Source organism: Dendrobates tinctorius, unplaced genomic scaffold (assembly GCF_039654945.1).
Source record: "Dendrobates tinctorius isolate UK_male_01 unplaced genomic scaffold, ASM3965494v1 ptg000115l, whole genome shotgun sequence".
Classification (NCBI taxonomy): domain Eukaryota; kingdom Metazoa; phylum Chordata; class Amphibia; order Anura; family Dendrobatidae; genus Dendrobates; species Dendrobates tinctorius.
Window position 1 is genome coordinate 9400280 of NW_027361783.1, and position 18996 is coordinate 9419275.

The 18996-nt window shown below is 43.9% G+C and overlaps 1 protein-coding gene across 1 annotated transcript in view; it reads right to left on the reverse strand.

Annotated features, from left to right (window-relative positions):
- Positions 1-18996, reverse strand: part of LOC141101145 (uncharacterized) — a 56156-nt gene that overhangs the window by 20609 nt on the left and 16551 nt on the right. The window contains exon 6 of the mRNA XM_073589994.1: positions 15263-15399. Coding sequence (XP_073446095.1) covers positions 15263-15399 — 137 coding nt within the window. The remainder of the gene's footprint in view (positions 1-15262; positions 15400-18996) is intronic.

The window sequence follows — 18996 nt, forward strand, 5'->3', positions numbered from 1 at the left end:
CCCACACACAGGTCCGGACCTGGCACACGTCTGCAGTCAGCCACCTGTTTGTACCTGGAACCCACCTTTAACAAGCGCTGCTTGACTCTCCTCCAAAAAGACGACAATTGAGCTCCCAACTGGTCCTCCTCTGGGACGCCAACTGAGCACCCCTGACGCAAGGTGCAAAATTGAGGATGTTGACCATACACACACAAAAAAAGGAGATTCCCCAGACGATTCCTGGCAATGGTTGTTTATTGCGAATTCTGCCAGAGGAAGAAACACTGACCACTCTTCCTGATTGTCGGAAATAAAGCAGCGCAAGTATTGCTCCAGGTTTTGGTTCATCCGCTCAGTCTGTCCATTCGACTGAGGGTGGAAAGCCGATGAATGAGATAATTTGATTCCAAGGCGAGAACAAAAAGCTCTCCAAAACTTTGCCACAAACTCCGTACCTCGATCAGACACAATGTCAGACGGGACACCATGAAGTCTGACCACCTCGCGAATAAATATCTGAGCAAGAGTCTTAGCATTGGGCAAAGACGGTAAAGCAATGAAATGTGACATTTTGGAGAACCTATCAACAATTACCAAAATGACCGAGTTCCCTGCCGAGGCGGGCAAGTCAGTAATAAAATCCATGGAAATCTCAGTCCATGGCTTACTGGGCACCCCGAGAGGCTGCAAGCTACCAGCGGGACGGGAACGAGGAGTCTTGGCCCGTGCACACGTGGTACAGGCAGCCACATATGAGGCCACATCCTGCCGGATTTTAAGCCACCAAAAACGACGCGATACCAGTTCCAGAGTGCTCTTAACCCCTGGATGACCTGCCAGTACCGTGTCGTGATGTTCGCCCAACACTCTAGAGCGTAGATGTAGCGGCACAAAAGATTTATTAGCAGGCAACCCCGGCGGTACCACCTCCTGAGCCTCCGCAATCTCTGCCTCAATCTCTGTCGTGATGGCAGATACCACCACACCCTTTTGGAGAATAGGCACCGGCTCTTCACATAACTCTCCACCAGGAAAACACCTGGATAAAGCGTCTGCCTTAACATTCTTCGACCCAGGTCGATAGGTAACAATGAAGTTGAACCGGGTGAAGAATAATGCCCAGCGAGCCTGTCTGGAGGACAGGCGCTTAGCAGATTCTAAATAAAGCAAATTCTTATGGTCGGTTATCACAGTAATCTGATGAACAGCCCCCTCCAAGAAGTGTCGCCACTCCTCAAATGCCAATTTGATGGCCAATAGTTCCCTGTTGCCAATATCATAATTACGCTCCGCAGGCGACAGCTTCTTGGAGAAGAAGGCACACGGATGCAACTTGGCCCAAGAAGGGCCCTGAGACAGTACAGCCCCCACTCCAACCTCCGACGCATCCACCTCCACGACAAACGGTAAGGAGACATCGGGCTGCACCAGAATGGGCGCTGAGGCAAAACTATTCTTGAGGAATTCAAACGCCTGTACCGCAGGCTCAGACCAGTCAGAAAAGTCGGTACCCTTCTTAGTCATGTCAGTCAGTGGTTTGGCAATCATAGAGAAGTTCTTAATAAATTTCCTATAGTAATTGGAGAAGCCAAGAAATCGCTGAAGCGCCTTAAGATTATCAGGCCGATCCCAATGTAGTACCGCCTGCACCTTTGCGGTGTCCATCTTAAAACCTGAGGCGGAGATTATATAACCCAAGAACGGTAGCTCCTGTACGAAAAACACACATTTTTCAAGCTTGACATAGAGCCTGTTCTCTCTGAGCAACTGCAGAACCTGTCTAACATGCTCTATATGTGTATCATGGTCGTGAGAGAAAATGAGGATGTCGTCAAGATAAATTATAACGAACCTCCCCAACAACTGAGAGAAGACATCATTAATGAAGTGTAGAAAGACCGCCGGTGCCATAGTCAACCCAAACGGCATTACCAAACTCTCAAAGTGACCCTCAGGGGTATTGAACGCTGTCTTCCACTCATCCCCCTGATGGACTCTTATAAGATTGTACGCCCCCCTGAGGTCCAGTTTGGAGAACCACCTGGCACCAACCACTTGGTTGAATAAATCGGGTATAAGTGGCATAGGGTAAGGATCACGGACCGTAATCTGGTTGAGTTCTCTGAAATCCAGACACGGGCGTAAACCGCCATCCTTCTTTTTAACAAAGAAGAAGCCAGCAGCCAGAGGAGAAGAGGAAGGTCTAATATGACCCTTGCTCAGGCTATCCACAATGTATTCCTTGAGAGCTAGCCTCTCGGGACCTGAGATATTAAACATTCTAGCTTTAGGTAACTTGGCCCCTGGTTTCAACCTAATAGCACAGTCATAGGGGCGATGCGGTGGTAGTTCCGAACAACCCTTCTCAGAAAATACATCCGCATAATCCAGCAACGGCTCCGGGATACTGGGGGTCAAAGCGGAAATACATGTAGCCAGGCACCTCTCCTGACACTCCCTGCTCCACTGAATTATGTCCTGGGTCTTCCAATCAATAACAGGATTATGCATTGACAACCATGGAAAGCCCAGAACCATCTGAGCCGGTAAGTTACTAAGCACCTTACAAGTTACCCGCTCTGAGTGTAATACTCCGATGTGGAGTTGTATATCCGACACACACTCTGTGATCTCCCCTTGAGACAACGGGGAAGCATTGATGGTAACCACCCGGATGGGGTTCGGCAATTTCTCCACCGGAAATCCCGCTGTATGCGCGAACCTCTCATCAATGAGATTGGCAGCTGAGCCACTATCAATAAATACTGTAATAGAGAGCATTTGCCCCCCAAGTACCACCCTAGCAGGGAGCATACACTGGGAAACCATGACGGAGGATACACAAAGGCTCAGACTAGACTCCTCCAAACCCTCTGAGCCTACCAGTTTTCCGCCGGCGCGCCCTTCTTAGGTACCAGGGGGCAAGCGTTAATAAAATGTCCTCCTTTGCCACAAAAAAAACAGAGCCCCTGCCTTCTGTGCCAAGGACGTTTAGGCTTGTTACTCGGTGACTGTGCTATACCAGCGATCTGCATGGGTTCCACGGATTCACCCGCGGCAACCTCACCGACCACTCCCCCACCTCCCGGAGGCAATGAAACCAGCGCCCCCTGACGGAGACATCGGTCTATGCGTACTACAAGTGCCATCGCAGCCTCCAGAGAGGCGGGAGTCTCGTACATTAGGAGAGTCTGTTTAACCCTTCCAGAAACCCCATGCAAAAATTGACTTCTAAGCGCAGGGTCATTCCACTGCGTGTCCACCGCCCAGCGCCGGAACTCCGTGCAGTAATCCTCAGCTGGTCGATCACCCTGTAGCAGGGAGCGTATCTTAGACTCTGCTAAGTTTAATCTATCCGGATCGTCATAGATCAAACCCAGAGCAGAGAAAAAAAAATCTACAGATTCAAATGCCGGTGAGTCTGAAGGGAGTGAAAAGGCCCAGGCCTGTGGGTCACCACTCAGCAAAGAAATCACCAAGTCCACGCGTTGAGCCTCATTACCTGAGGAATGTGGACGCATACGGAAATACAATTTGCATGATTCACGAAACACCGTGAACTTACCACGATCACCAGCAAATCGTTCAGGAAGGGGAAACTTGGGCTCAGCTGCCCTGGCTGCAGCCTCAGCAGGTACTGCAGGAGCTGACAGGCCTTGTTGCTGGACCGCCCCCCTGAGTTCAGTGACCTGTATGGATAGAGCCTCCAGCTGCTTGGTTAGGGAAAGTATAGGATCCATCGTAAGTAACCCCTATATTCCCTATCTATAACTTCTTTTTTTTTTTTTTCACTTTATTATTTGGGCCGACTATAATGTCATGGTATGCCTAGGTTACTTTAGGCAAAAACCCCGGGACCCCTGCGATGTCCCTCAGACTAGGGGAACCCTGTCTGTCCCTCTACCCAGGGTTTACACTGAAGGTGTGCCTGCCTGAGCCTCCACCCTGTCCCTGTCTCCTGTCCAGCCCTAAGCTGAACCCACCTCCCTCCACCCAGTGAGGGGACCAGACACCAGACCCCACAAATACGTATGGACAGGGGTAAAAGAAACACCACACAGTTAATACACAAGGGAATACAATAATGTGCAAGGGCAACCAAACATATATATAACAGATTGGAGAAAGAACCACTGAGGGATATACTGCACCAGATATCAGATGCTCCAACACCACCACTGCTGACCGGTATTGCTAGCACTAGTCTAAAGCTATAGTCGGCGACGCCCATAGTCAGGACGAACTATTTAAAGACCAAGGGCGTGGCCCAGCCCTCAGCCAGCATGACAACCTGGTTAACCCTATCCCGACTGGAACAGAATACCCAACAGGGTATTACTGCTGTCTGCCGGACACCCTGGTGTGAACAGTGTCCGACATGACACTCAGACACCGACCTCACCCTGGCCTCCCATCAAGGATAATAGAAAAAATTGGAGTCCGGCTCAACAGGCTGGATTTTTCAAAAAGAAAATATATTGCATACAAAAGAAAATTTTTATGGTTGACATGACCCAGTCGACGCATTTCGACTGCACTAAGCAGTCTTACTCATGACTAATGGTCAAATAACATGCAGTCATTTCTATCTTTTTTCCAAAGTATAAGGCTAGTTTCACACTTGCTTTTTTTTGCAGCGCGTTTTTCCCGCAAAAAAACGCATTGAAAAAACGCATACATAAGCATACAACTGCTGCGTTTTTTTCAAGCATTTTTATGAGCATGCATGAAAAAAACGCAGCGTTTTTATGCGTTTGTATGCGTTTTTAGTGCGTTTTTACCGCGTTTGCGTTTTTTTCCAACATTTTTAGGTGGCCCCTCACACTACCCAAACCATGACTTTACTAACCCTAACCCTGACCCTAACCCTAACCCTAACCCTGACCCTAACCCTAACCCTAACCCTGACCCTAACCCTTAACCAAATCATACTTAACCCTAACCCAAACCCTAAACCCTAACTAACCCTAACCCTAACCCTAACCCTGACCCTAACCCTAACCCTAACCCTAACCCTAACCCTGACCCTGACCCTAACCCTAACCCTTAACAAAACCATACTTAACCCTAACCCTGACCCTAACCCTAACCCTAACCCTAACCCTGACCCTAACCCTAACCCTAACCCTAACCCTAACCCTGACCCTAACCCTAACCCTAACCCTAACCCTGACCCTAACCCTTAACAAAACCATACTTAACCCTAATCCTGACCCTAACCCTGACCCTAATCCTTAACAAAACCATACTTAACCCTAACCCTGACCCTAACCCTAACCCTAAGCCTAACCCTAACCCTAACCCTGACCCTAACCCTAACCCTGACCCTAACCCTTAACAAAACCATACTTAACCCTAATCCTGACCCTAACCCTGACCCTAACCCTTAACAAAACCATACTTAACCCTAACCCTGACCCTAACCCTAACCCTGACCCCAACCCTAACCCTAACCCTGACCCTAACCCTAACCCTAACCCTAACCCTGACCCTAACCCTTAACAAAACCATACTTAACCCTAATCCTGACCCTAACCCTGACCCTAACCCTTAACCAAACCATACTTAACCCTAACCCTGACCCAAACCCCAACCCTAACCCTGACCCTGACCCTAACCCTAACCCTAAACCCCCTTAACTAACCCTAACTCTAACCCAAACCCCTAAATTCCATGGTTAAAAAAAAAAAACGCATATGCAAAAAAACGCATACATGAGCATGCCAGTGCGCACATATGCGCATCCATAGGCTATAATGGCCATTTTTAGCGCAAAACGTGCGCATATGTGCGCATGCGCTTTTTTGCAAGGCCAAAAAATGCAACATGCTGCGTCTGGAAAATACCAACGCACACCCCAAAAAAACGCAGCACATGAAAATCGCATACATGCGCTTACAAGCTCGCAGGTATGCGCACCCATGTTAAATATAGGGGAAAAAACGCATGCGCAGGTATGCGTTTTTTTCCAGCGCTAAAAAACGCAAATGTGAAACCAGCCTAACACAGATGTTTTTAATTCACTTAACAATTAGGTGTTACGTATGGCAAGCAATGTAACCAATACTAGAATAACATTACAAAACTGCAAATTATTAGTGTCCATGAATTTGTCCACAGTGCAAGTGAAAAAATTATCTATAAATAAAATCACACACCAAAATTATGAAAAACACATGCAATAGTGAAATGTTGAAATAAGAAAAATTAAATTATATATCAATAAAACTTGAAAATGTGTATAATAATAACATGATATAATTATATCGTGTTACGAAGATAAATGTGAATTCTTCCAAGTAGAATATCTATCATTCTAAAAAAATTTTTATGATAAAAAAATACTTGAATTTTTATATAATTAGGGTGGAAAAATTCATGGACACTAATAATTTGCAGTTTTGTAATGTAATTCTAGTATTTGTTACCATCGCTTGCCATACGTAACACCTAATTGTTAAGTGAATTAAGAACATCTGTGCTATACTTTGGAAAAAATATATAAATGACTGCATGTTATTTGAACAAGTAATATAACAGGTCTCCAAACCATAATTAATTTACTATAGTGGCAAAATTACCACATTTCCACAAAAGGAAAATTGCATGACAGCAACGACTCATTAATAGATCATGAAAAAACTGGAGAAAATAGAGTCTAGGCTAGTTTACAAAAAATACCAAACTTTATTCGTCATAAAATAATGACATAAATGCCATTAGAGCAACAAAGCGACATATATAATAGAATGCGCAGACAATGTGTGAAGAGGGTACATATAATTAGAAGTGACCTAAATACCCTAAAAGGTAGCATACGCTGCCATCTCAATTGGCACATGCGGGACAGAAAATATATTTGCATACTACCACTAGCAAGACAGTCCCAATAAACTACATGATCCAAAAAAGTAATAAACGTAATATGAAACCTCAGCATCTGTAGCTCTCCCATAAGTAGTAAATAGGAAATGAAGCCTAATAATATTGGTAAAAACAGGCAGAGCGCCAGGTGCAGCGGTACATTAGGAGACTGAAAGATTGTGGCTATATATAGCCATGTGGCAGGAACATGTAAAAAAGTGTTAAATCAATAGACAATGCGTCGCTAGTATATAGTTACCCGTCATGTGTCCAAAGGGGAGGGCAGGAAAAGCAAAACCCCGACGTACGTTTCGATGTGTTAACCTTCCTCAGGGGGCATGGCTTTAAAATGCCTAAGTTCCCATTTAAATACCCTACTAGTTTGTCAATTTACCAATAGAGATCGATAAAAAACGATGACATCAGTTACCATCAGTGTGTCCACCTATAAACAGCCAGCTTAACCCAAATAACTACCGCTGGCCAATCCTCAAGGGAGTAGGGACCAGTGGACCAATAGTAGCCACACACGTCATCACTGATAGGCAGGAAGTGAACGTGACGCTTACAAATTCTGCCAGTAAAATGCATACACGTCACTTCCGCCCTCAGTGTGGGGCAGAACATAACAACGCCGTGGGGCGGACAATGTCTCCGTACCAATGATAAACCTGCACATCACTGACTTAATGCAGTCAAAACGTGTCAACTGGGTCATGTCGACCATGAAAATTTTCTTTTGTATGCACTATATTTTCTTTTTGGAAATAAAAAGAAAAGAAAAATCCAGTCCTGTTGAGCCGGACGCCCCAATTTTTTATGTTAACATTTCCCATATGTCTACTTTGTATCAGCACAATTTTTGAAACATAATTTCTTTGTTAGGAGGTTATAAAGGTTAAAATTTGACCAGCAATTTCTCAATTTTACAACAAAGTTTACAAAACCATTTTTTTGAGGTGGACAACATCACATTTAAAGTGACTTTGAGGAGTCTATGATAGAAAATACCCACAAGTGTCACCATTCTAAAAACTTCACCCCTGAAGGTGCAGAAAACCGCATTCAAGTAGTTTATTAATCCTTCAGGTGCTTCACAGGAATTACGAGAATGAAAAGTGGAAGCAAAAAAAGAACATTTAACTTTTTTAAATAATTTTTTACTTTAGGCCCAATTTTATTTAACTTTCCAAAAGGTAACAGGAGAAAATGGACCATAAAATTTGTTGTGCAATTTCTTCTGAGCACATCAATACCCAATATGTGGGGAAAAACCACTGTTTGGGCACATGGCAGGGCTTGGAAAGGAAGGAGCACCATTTAACATTTTGAATGTAACATTTGCTCGAACATGTCGCGTTTGGAGAGCCCCTGATGTGCCTAAACAATGGAAACCCCCTACAAGTGACAGCATTTTGGAAACTAGTCCCCTGAGGGAACTTATCTAGATGTGTGGTGAGCCCCTTTAAACCCCAGGTGCTTCACAAAACTTTATCACATAAAAAAAACATTTTTCCCACAAAAATGTTTTTTAGCCCCTAAGTTTGCATTTTCATAAGGGTAATAGGAGATATTGCACCATACTATTTTTTGTGTAATTTCTACTGATTATGCCTCTACCCGATTTGTGGAGGAAAACTACTGTGTAACTCGGAAGGGAAAGAGCGCAATTTGACATTTTGAATGCAAAATTTGATGGAATAATTAGCGATGCCATGTCGCGTTTGGAGAACCCCTGATATGCCTAAACAGTGGAAAACTCTACAAGTGATGCCATTTTGGAAACTAAACCCCTCATGGAGCTTATCTAGATGTTTGGTGAGAACATTGAAACTCCAAATGCTCCACAGAAGTCTACAACGTTGAGCTATGAAAGTAATAAAATTTTTTAAAAAAATCACATTTGTACCACAAAAATGTTTTTTAGCCAAGGGTAATACAAGGGTAACAGTTGAAAATGGACCTGAAAATTTGTTACGCAATTTCTCCTGAGAACAAGTGCACACTAGACAGCTCCGAAGGGAAAAATCGCCATATTGGAGTTCAGATTTTACTGCACTGGTTTGAGCGTGCCATATTACATTGGTAGAGCCCCTGAGGTGCCAGACCAGCAGATCCTTCCATAAGTGACCCCATTTTACAAACTACACCTCTCAATGAATTCATCTAGGGGTGCAGTGATCATATTTGTATCACAGGTGTGTCACAGAATTTTATACCATTGGGCAATGAAAAAAAAAATAATTACATTTTTACCACCAAGATTGTGTCTTAGCCCCAGATTTTACATTTTCGAAATGGGCAAAACTGGCACCAAAATTTGACCTACAATTTCTGCTGAATGTAGAAATACCCTACTTATGGCTGTACAGTACTGCTTAGCCACCTGGTGAAACTCGGGAGGGATGAAGCGCTATTTTATTTGCCTCCTGGAGCGCAGATTTTCCTAGAATAGTTTTCAGACTCCATATACAGAGACGCTAAGTGCTAAAAAAGTAGAATCCTCCCTGAAGTGACCCCATTTTGGAAATGATACTCCTTTGGGAATTTATCTACAGGTGTATTGACAATTTTAATTCCATGGGTGTGTTCCAGAAACAAGCAGTAGTGGATATTACTGAGTGAAAATTGGTAATCTGCTATTGTAGTGCCTAGTATGTTGCAGTCACCAGTACATAATGCCCAGCTCGTGCTTCTGCAGACACACACCTGTAACTTAGGCAGGCTCTCATCACTACAGAAATGACAAACATGTGGACACTGAATGTGGTTCAGGCAAACTGGGGCTCAGAAGATAGGGGGGCATTTGGATTTGGGAGTGCAGAATTCACTGGATTTCTTTTGAGGGAAGAGGTGAAATAGCGCTTTTCCATAGCCTTTGTATTACCAGCAACGTGGATGCCCCCTATATTTCCGTTAACAGATGATGGACCTGAGTGGGGACTTACTTTTCTTGTGGATTGAGTGGAAGCTTTTATGGAGAACATTTTACAGAACATTTATCCGGCGCTCTACACTGAGCACTTACTTTGGGGTTTCCATCTAAATGTCTGAGTGACATGATTCAGATGAAACCCCCAAAGGATCCATACACTATAATAAAGGCAGCAGAGTTACTCTGGACTTTGTCTGGCCTCTGTTCAGCAGTGTCCTTCTCTTAAGAAGTGCACAAAACTGTGGTTGACTGTGTTTTTATGCACACATAAAAAGACGCACATCGCCGGATCACAGGTCCTATGGCGCCCACAGTGCCTCCATCTGCCTCATTATAGGGACTCTTTCACCGGGGGGTTCTATCTGAATCATGTATTTCGAAGATTTACACAGAAACCCCGGTGTAAGCGTTCAGCACAGAGCACAGGATAAAAGTGAGATGAGCCATACTGCGATCTTTGTGAGGCAGGGTGAACAAATTAACAGCAGGTGAAGAATTGGTTTCATTTATTTTTATGCCATTCCTCATGCAGTATAAGTGATTAGGTGACTTTATTCTTTGGGTCGGTACAATTACAGCAATGCCAGATTTATATCGGGTTTTTATATTTGGCTAGTTTCTGTATCCCCATATTTAGGCAGCTATAATTTTTCCATATTTCGGCCCACAGAGTCATGTGAGGGCTTCTTTGTTTTGCGGAATAAGCTGACTATTCTATTGGTACCATTTTCAGGCACATGACTTTTTATCGCTTTATATTCTGATTTTTGGAAGGCAGAATGAAAAAAGCAGCAATTCAGGATTTTTTTTATACCGTTCCGCGTGTGTTAAAATTGATAAGGCAGCTTTATTCTTCGGGTCAGTCTAATTACAGCGATACCACATTCATATTATTTTTTGTATTGGCGCTATTACTCAATAAAAACTATTTTATAGAAGAAAAAATATTTTTGCATCAATTTATTCTGAGCTATAACTTTTTTATTTTTCATCTGACAGAGCTATATCGCAGCTTGTTTGTTTTTTTGTGGTACAAGATGATGCTTTCAGCAGGACAATTTATATTTATATCCATCTTTGTGATCACATTTTATTATACTTTTTGTTTGGTGCTATGATGACAAAGCATATTTTTTGCCTCATTTATTAATTGTTTTATTTACGGTGTCCACTGAAGGGACTAACTAGTGTAACCGTTTGATAGGTCAGATCGTTAGACATGGCAATACCAAATAAGTGTACTTTTTTTACATAAATGTATTTATTGGATTACTATTTTTCCATTTTTTGTTCTTTATTTGGGGATTTTTTGTTATATTTTTACAAATTTTTTTAAACTTTTTTTACATTGTCCCACTATGGGATATCATCCCTCCAGTGACATATCGATGATCTGATAATCTGCAATGATTTTGCCCTGCAGGGCATTAGAGCAGCATCTGACAGACAGGGAGGAGGCAATTCAGCTCCTGCTCTTAGCAGGCTCTCACAGGCCACCTTAACTGTGAGCGGCATCAGAGGGGCTAAATGTCCACAATCTGAGCTAGCGCCAATCGTAGATGTTGCTGCAGGATGTGAGCTCTCACACAGAGCTGACACCTGCACCCCATTGCGACAGAGGTCAGCATGAGCCAGATCGACTGTGGCACCGTGTATATACTTCTCTTTGTGGGAATGTAGAGCTGTATATATCCTGAAGTCATGAAAACTATCATGATCAATCTCCAGCCTTAAAAAACGCACCTACAGTGAGGAAAATACTGTATATACTCGCATATAAGCCAAGATTTTCAGCCCATTTTTTTGGGCTGAATGTCCCCCTCTCGGCTTATACACGAGTCATATATGTCATTGGGTCAGCGGGGGTGTCAGATCATATTTACCCCCCTGGCGCGGTCTCTGCAGCCCCCCCCACTTCTCCCGGTCTCAGGCTTCCTTCACTGGTCACGTGGTACTGCTCATTAAAGTCATGAATATGCACATATTCATGACTTTAATGAACGGTATCACATCACTGCTGAAGGAAGGTGCCTGAGACTGGGAGAAGTGGGGCTGCAGAGACCGCGCCAGGAGGGGGTAAGTATATGCAATATTCACCTGTCCCCGGTCCATCGCTGCACACTACTCTGTCCTCTGAGTCCTCTGGCTGTGATGTTCAGGTCAGAGGGCGTGGTGACGTAGTTAGTGCGTGCTGCGCCGTCTCCCTGAATAGTCACTGACAGAGGACCCAGAAGAGATAGAGCGGCACGCAGAGATGGAGCGGGGACAGGTGAATATCGCAGGTGCCAGGGCCCTGAGCCAGCGGTGACACCAACACCTGTCCCCACCTGCTCAGGGCCCCGGCACCTGGCCCCCAGCGATGGAGAGGTGAGTATGTCATTTTTTTTATTTGCAGCAACAGCGGCAGCATTTGGGGGCGTAATCTATGGAGCATCTTATGGGGCAGCATATGGGGGCATAATCTATGGAGCATCTTATGAGGTAGCATATAGGGGCATAATCTATGCAACATCTTTTGGGGCAGCATATGGGGGCATAATCTATGGAGCAGCATATGGGGGCATAAACTATGGAGTAGCATAAGGGGCATTTTATGGGGGCATAGTCTATGGAGCATTTTATGGGGCATCTTACGGGGCATAATCTATGGGGCATTTTATGGAGCATCTTATGGGGGCATAATCTTTGGAGCATTTTATGGAGCATCTTATGGGGGGCATAATCTATGGAGCATTTTATGGAGCATCTTATGGGGGCATAATCTATGGAGCATTTTATGAGGCATAATCTATGGAACAACTTATGGGGCCATAACCTTTATGGAGCAGCATATGGGGCATATTCTATGGAGCATCTTATGGGGCCATTATTAACTTTTGTGCAGCATTATATTAGGTGTATTTTGTATGGAGCATCTTATGGGGCCATCATGAACTGTATGAAGCATTATATGAGGCTCCTGATTTAATATGGATATTCAAAAACATTTAACCTACTGATGTCTCAATTAATTTTACTTTTATTGGTATATATTTTTATTTTTGAAATATACCAGTAGCTGCTGCATTTTCCACCCTAGCTTTATACGCGAGTCAATAAGTTTTCCCAGTTTTTTGTGGCAAAATTAGGGGGGTTGGCTTATACACGGGTCGGCTTATACATGAGTATATACAGTAAGTATTTGATACACTGCCGATTTTGCAAGTTTTCCCACCTACAAAGAATGGAGAAGTCTGCAATTTTTATTGTAGGTACACTTCAACTGTGAAAGACAGAATCTTAAAAAAATCCCAAAATTACATTGTATGATTTTTACATAATTCATTTGCATTTTATTGCACGAAATAAGTATCTGATACAATAGAAAAACAGAAATTAATATTTGGTACAGAAACCTTTGCTTGCAATTGCAGAGGTCAGACATTTCCCGTTGCTCTTGACTAAGGGTACCATTTCACATAGCGACATACCAGCGATCCCGATAATGATACGACCTGGAAAGGATCACTGGTGCGTCGCTACATGATCGCTACATGGCTGTCAAACAGGCAGACTTACACAATGGCACAGCAACGATCCAGCGATCCGTATAACGACCTTGGCGGTTGTTGGGACCTTGTCACACATCAGCGATTCTGACGACTTCCGCCTACGTTCCTGAGTTCTGCGTCTCCAACGAGGTCGCTCGTCGGTGTCAAACACAGCGATGCGCGCTGGCCAGCGGGACACCAGTGATCAAAAAATGGCCCAGGGCATTCGAGCACGATCAGCGGCATCGCAGCGGGGGCCTGGTCTCCTCTACGTGTCACAAGTCGCGTGATCGCTGGTGAGGTCTCTGTTTCGTCACAAGATCGGTGACGCTTAAGCGATCTCGCTAGAGGTCTCGCTATGTGTGATGGGGCCTTACGTTTGTACACACTGCAGACACTGGAGGAGAAACCATGATAAGGTCTTGCTGCATTCCACCATTATAATGTGTGAGAACTGAGAAGACAAGCAGTATGGTGACAGAGCTTATATCTACAGTATTCAGCACTTAGAAGGTGCATGTTTAGGACATTTTGTACTTGCATACTGAGACTTTTCTGTCCACTCAAGGGCTGGTAGCCCTGTAAAAGTCACAAGTCTACACTTGTTCAGCATCTAGATTGCATATAGTGCCCCATACAACTCTAGTGGTGAGACATGATATGTAACTGCTGGAGCCAATCACTAACTACAGTAGCGATGTGTCACATATCATATCAACAAGTCATATCTGGGGGTCCAGGGAAGCGTAGTCATGGCTGCAGAAGGATGTTGGTGAAAGAATACTCATTTTATTATTAACTTCATCATAGGTTTTTCGAAAATAAATAAATCATGGAGTAGGACAACCCTTTAACACTGAAGCTCAATAGGAGATCCTTGCAAAAGAAAATGAGAGATATTTGCCAAGGCTGGAAAAAAATAGAGCGGGTACCCAACCAATCAGCTAAAAAAGGGACTTAGGGCCCCGTCACGCATAGCGACTCACCAGCGATCCTGACAACAATATCAACTTGTCAGGATCGCTGGTGTGTTGCTACATGATCGCTGGTGAGCTGTCAAACAGGCAGCTTCACCAGTGATCAGCACCAGCGATGCCGAGCAAGCACGTTGCTGTGTACATTAGTTACCAGCGCGCTGATGCAGGGAGCTGGTAACTAAGGTACACATCGGGTTTCTAAGCAGCGCGCGTCACTTAGAAACCCGATGTGTACCTTGGTTACCAGCTCCCTGCTTCAGCGCGCTGGTAACTAAGGTACACATCGGGTTTCTAAGCACCGCGCGCTGCTTAGGAACCCTGCGTTATACCTTAGTTACCAGCGCGCTGATCGCTGGTCTCCCGCCTGTCACAGACCAGCGATCAAAAAAATGTCCTGGCCATATCAACGATAACCGGCAGGGGGGCCGGTCGCTGGTCAGTGTCACACACAGCGATCTTGCTGGTGAGATCGCTGTTGCGTCACAAAACTTGTGTGACGGGGGCTTTAGACCAATGAAATGTATCATTTGTTTTAGAGACAGGAGCATTGGTTCATAGAACTCCAGTCAATTAGCCAGGTCAGTAATCTACTATCCGCAAATCTCCTTACCTCCAGGTATTCTCACCTCTACTTTTTGTTAGCCGGACTGGCATGATGTCATCATAGCGGTGTGATGTATGTGATGTCACATCAGCCCAGCCTAGTAAAAGAGAAGCTGCGGATGACAGGAGGTAAGGAGATTCACAGATCTCCTGACCTAGCCAGTGTGCCAGGGTCCTGAGAATCGATTCTCTCATTTCTATTTTCATTGGTTGCTATATACAAATCGTCTCCTTGGCACAAGTCTATATAACTCTCCGCCAATATTTTTTCCTTAATTATTTTCCTGCCCGATGAGTCAATGACAATAGATAGATCTTGTCAGTCATGGAAGGTATAAATATCAAAAAAGCATTCATTAAAACTGCCTTACCATTCATTTCATTGTCAGAAAATTCTGCGGTCTCATCCACCCCAAGAAAGATGCCAACTGAGGCAACAACAGCGACAGGGTAAATGGTAACTGTGTAGCGCACATACTTCTCAAAAATAAATATTTCCATCAGGAACCTTGGAGACAAAGACAATAATAAAGACACTGAACTGTTAACAAGCTAACTTTCAAACATGTGATTCGCCATTCACAAAATATAGCGGTGTGTGTCAGTAATTCACTGGATCACCGATTCTAGATGCAAATTTCACTGAATTCCACAAGAAGTCAGTGTACACGGGTCTCCCATATATAATCATGGTAGCATTGGAGAATGCTAACCTGAATGTTGCGGCTTGCCATGTGGATGTCATTATTTGGGTTGTTGAGTTCACCCCATTAAGATGAGTTTTCTGACTTTTAAATGAGCTTGTTAATTTTTTTTATCTATTTATACCAGGGTTCCCCAACTCCAGTCCTCAAGGCCCACCAACAGATCATGTTTTCAGGATTTCCTTTGTATTGCACAGGTGATGCAATTATCACCTGAGCAATACTAAGGAAATCCTGAAAACATGATCTGTTGGTGGGCCTTGAGGACTGGAGTTGGGGAACCCTGATTTATACCATGTCCAATGCAGAAGACAGCAGACCACATTTTTCCATTTCAAACAAATAATCCTTGCACATTCATGGAGATTGTAAAAGATTGCTAATATTGCATTTCAGCCATAGTAGTAGAAACCATTCATCTGTACACCGGCATTTATCATAACCACAGATCATATGAATGGCTGTTACTGAATTTCAAATTAAGGAATACAGTGATCATATTTGTTTTTTTATTAATTTTCAGGAATCATGAATAGTATAATTATGTTTAAGCAACACTGGAAATACATACACATTGCCATATAGGAAAGGTGGGTTGACATATCAGAAATAATTTGACGTACTTCGTGTATACAATGTATTTAATATTTATCCCCATTGTGAGTATAGTCAGCTGTAAGTCCTACAATTTGGGAGGATTAAAAACATTATTGGCATCACCAGAGTCAGACCATTTTTGGTTTTGAAGAGGTGAATGGTATAAGAGGAGATGGAGTAGATATCTAAACTTTGTGTTGTGTTCTGTGCTTCTGAGCTTCCAAGGCTGTCGCTGTTGAAAAATATCTAGACAATATTAAAGGGGATTTTTTAAAGTTTTCAAAAGTGGGAAAAAAGTAGGAAATGTTAGAAAATAAAATTAAAACATTACTTGCGTCACTTAAAAATTTTCACCACTCCCAACACAGTACCTCTGGTGGTACTGTGAGGGAGGGCCAGGGCCATAGTCATGACCGGGGCCAGCTGTTTAGTTGTGCCCTGACCTCCCATCACATAAGAACAGTGTCTATTACTCAGCATACCTATGGCTTCACTTTCTGCTCCGTCAGGGTCTCCTCTGCGTTTCTGAAGACTCCTTCTAGACGGATCCGCACAAATTGAGACACAGTCCATTTCAACTTTCAAATGAACAACTTTACTGGTTTCCTTACACAGAACATCCATGTTCAACACATCATTAACAATAGGTTCCACATTGCACATTTCTTCCTCTTTCCCTGCACTTCTCTCCCTGTCACACAGCACGTACCCGGGTTGGACCATATCATACGGCTCCTCAGCGTCCTCCTTGTTTAGCTCTGCTACGGTTAGATGTTCCCTAGTCTGTTTCACCTCAAACATGAGAGCATCAGCCTCCTAAGTCAGCTGCCACATGGGGAGCGACCTGCCCTTCTGTACTGTCTCCTGCAGTGACCCAGCCTTCTCCCTGTCCAAACTCACTGCACCTGGAGGTTCCCTCAGCCGTTTTACCCTGGATCTGAGGGCATCAGCCCATGCGATAAGTTGCAACATTGTGGAGCCACCTGAGTCCACATACTGTCACTGTCTCTGTCTTTAGCCTGTGTTCCAATACTGCTGTAGCCTGCTGCTGTTCTAGCCTGTGGATGGCTGGCTTCTCCCTTAAAACGTTACATGGTCACTGCTTCTATTCTGGGCTCTATAGCCCGTCCAGACAGTTGGGCACCCTGGCTCGACTGACCCTTAGAGGAAATCCTTCCTCCCTTAACTGCAGCTGACCCCTCCTTTATTAAGTATTTACCGTGCTATACCTAAAACTCAAGAAGTATCATTTCTCCTTGCGGAGAATGACATGCTAAGCATGTCGAGGTGAGGAGACTTAAAGCCGCAATGCTCCTCTGAGAAATATGCTAATTATGCAAATTGTCTCTTCAGAGAGGAAGAGGACTAGAACTCTAGTGCCACCTAGTGTCACCAGTGTCATGTAACTAGGCTCGTTAAAGGGTCAACATTGACTTTTAGGATTGCTTCCTCCAATAGGTGGCACTAGAGTTCTAGTCCTCTTCCTCTCTGAAGAGACAATTTGCATAATTAGCATATTTCCCAGAGGAGCATTGCGGCTTTAAGTCTCCTCACCTCGACATGCTTAGCATGTCATTCTCCGCAAGGAGAAATGATACTTCTTGGATATCGGTCAGACGCCTCTCTCAAAGCCAAACCAGATCTCCCACTTTGCACTGATGAGGGGCAGTACCCCGAAACACAGTGTCTGCAAATGGAGATTCTGGCTTGGCTTTTATCCTAAGTCATGTAACTAGGCTCGTTAAAGGGTCAACATTGACTTTTAGGATTGCTACCTCCAATAGGTGGCACTAGAGTTCTAGTCCTCTTCCTCTCTGAAGAGACAATTTGCATAATACCTAAAACTATAATGTACCCCATCTTGTGGCTAAATTTGGATAATTTCCCTATGTCAAAACTATAATACCTCGCAAGACAAGCGTATTTACATTTATACAAATATCAGCGTAGGGAATATTTACACTAAGGAAGGGAGTGGAGTATTACATGATCCCAGTACACCCTTACAATCCCACCAAGAAACATAAATATTCTCACGTCCATCAGTTACTTGACCACTGTGGCCATTCATTTGCCCCAGCATGTATGAAATGTCACCACTGCAGCCAATGATTGACTGCTGTCATCAGGTGAATGACTGATGAGATGTCATTAAATAAAGTAACAATGGGCACCTGTTATGAATGAGTCACCGTAGGAGGCAAAAGCAGAAATACAAGCTAAGTCCAGAAAACCAGAGAAGTTGGCAACTATCAGATTGCAGACCCCCGAACCTATCAACACAACTAGCAGTAGCCGTGGGGGGTTCCTACGATGCCCTAGACCCCTCGATCACAGCCGGAGAATTACATAGGCCTAAAGAAAGAAAGGGGAAATCTAAACTGCCCCAGAGCAGACCCCAAAGCAATAGGCAGCCCCCAACATATAATGACGGTGAAGCAAGATGAAAATACTAACACAGACAGAAAGATAGACTGAGCAAAGACGGGGCCCAAAACTACCTAGATAGGAAAGGACAAGAAGGCTGCTGTCTGCAATCTGCCAAAACCCTATCAAAGACATAAGCCAACAAGCTGATATGAAAAAGGCCCTGAAGCAGCTAGGCTTCAAAAACTAAATCAGCACTCAGGTATTTTCAGAAGACAGAGCTAAATGAATTCAGCACACCCCAGAAGGGAATGGCAGAAATCCAGAAAAACAAAGCAAAACAAAGTCAAAGCACAAAAGCAAAAGGCCGAGCAGCAAACTTAGCTTTAGAGGAGCAGGAATTCAGACTGGTCTCCAAGGATCCCACAGAGAAATCA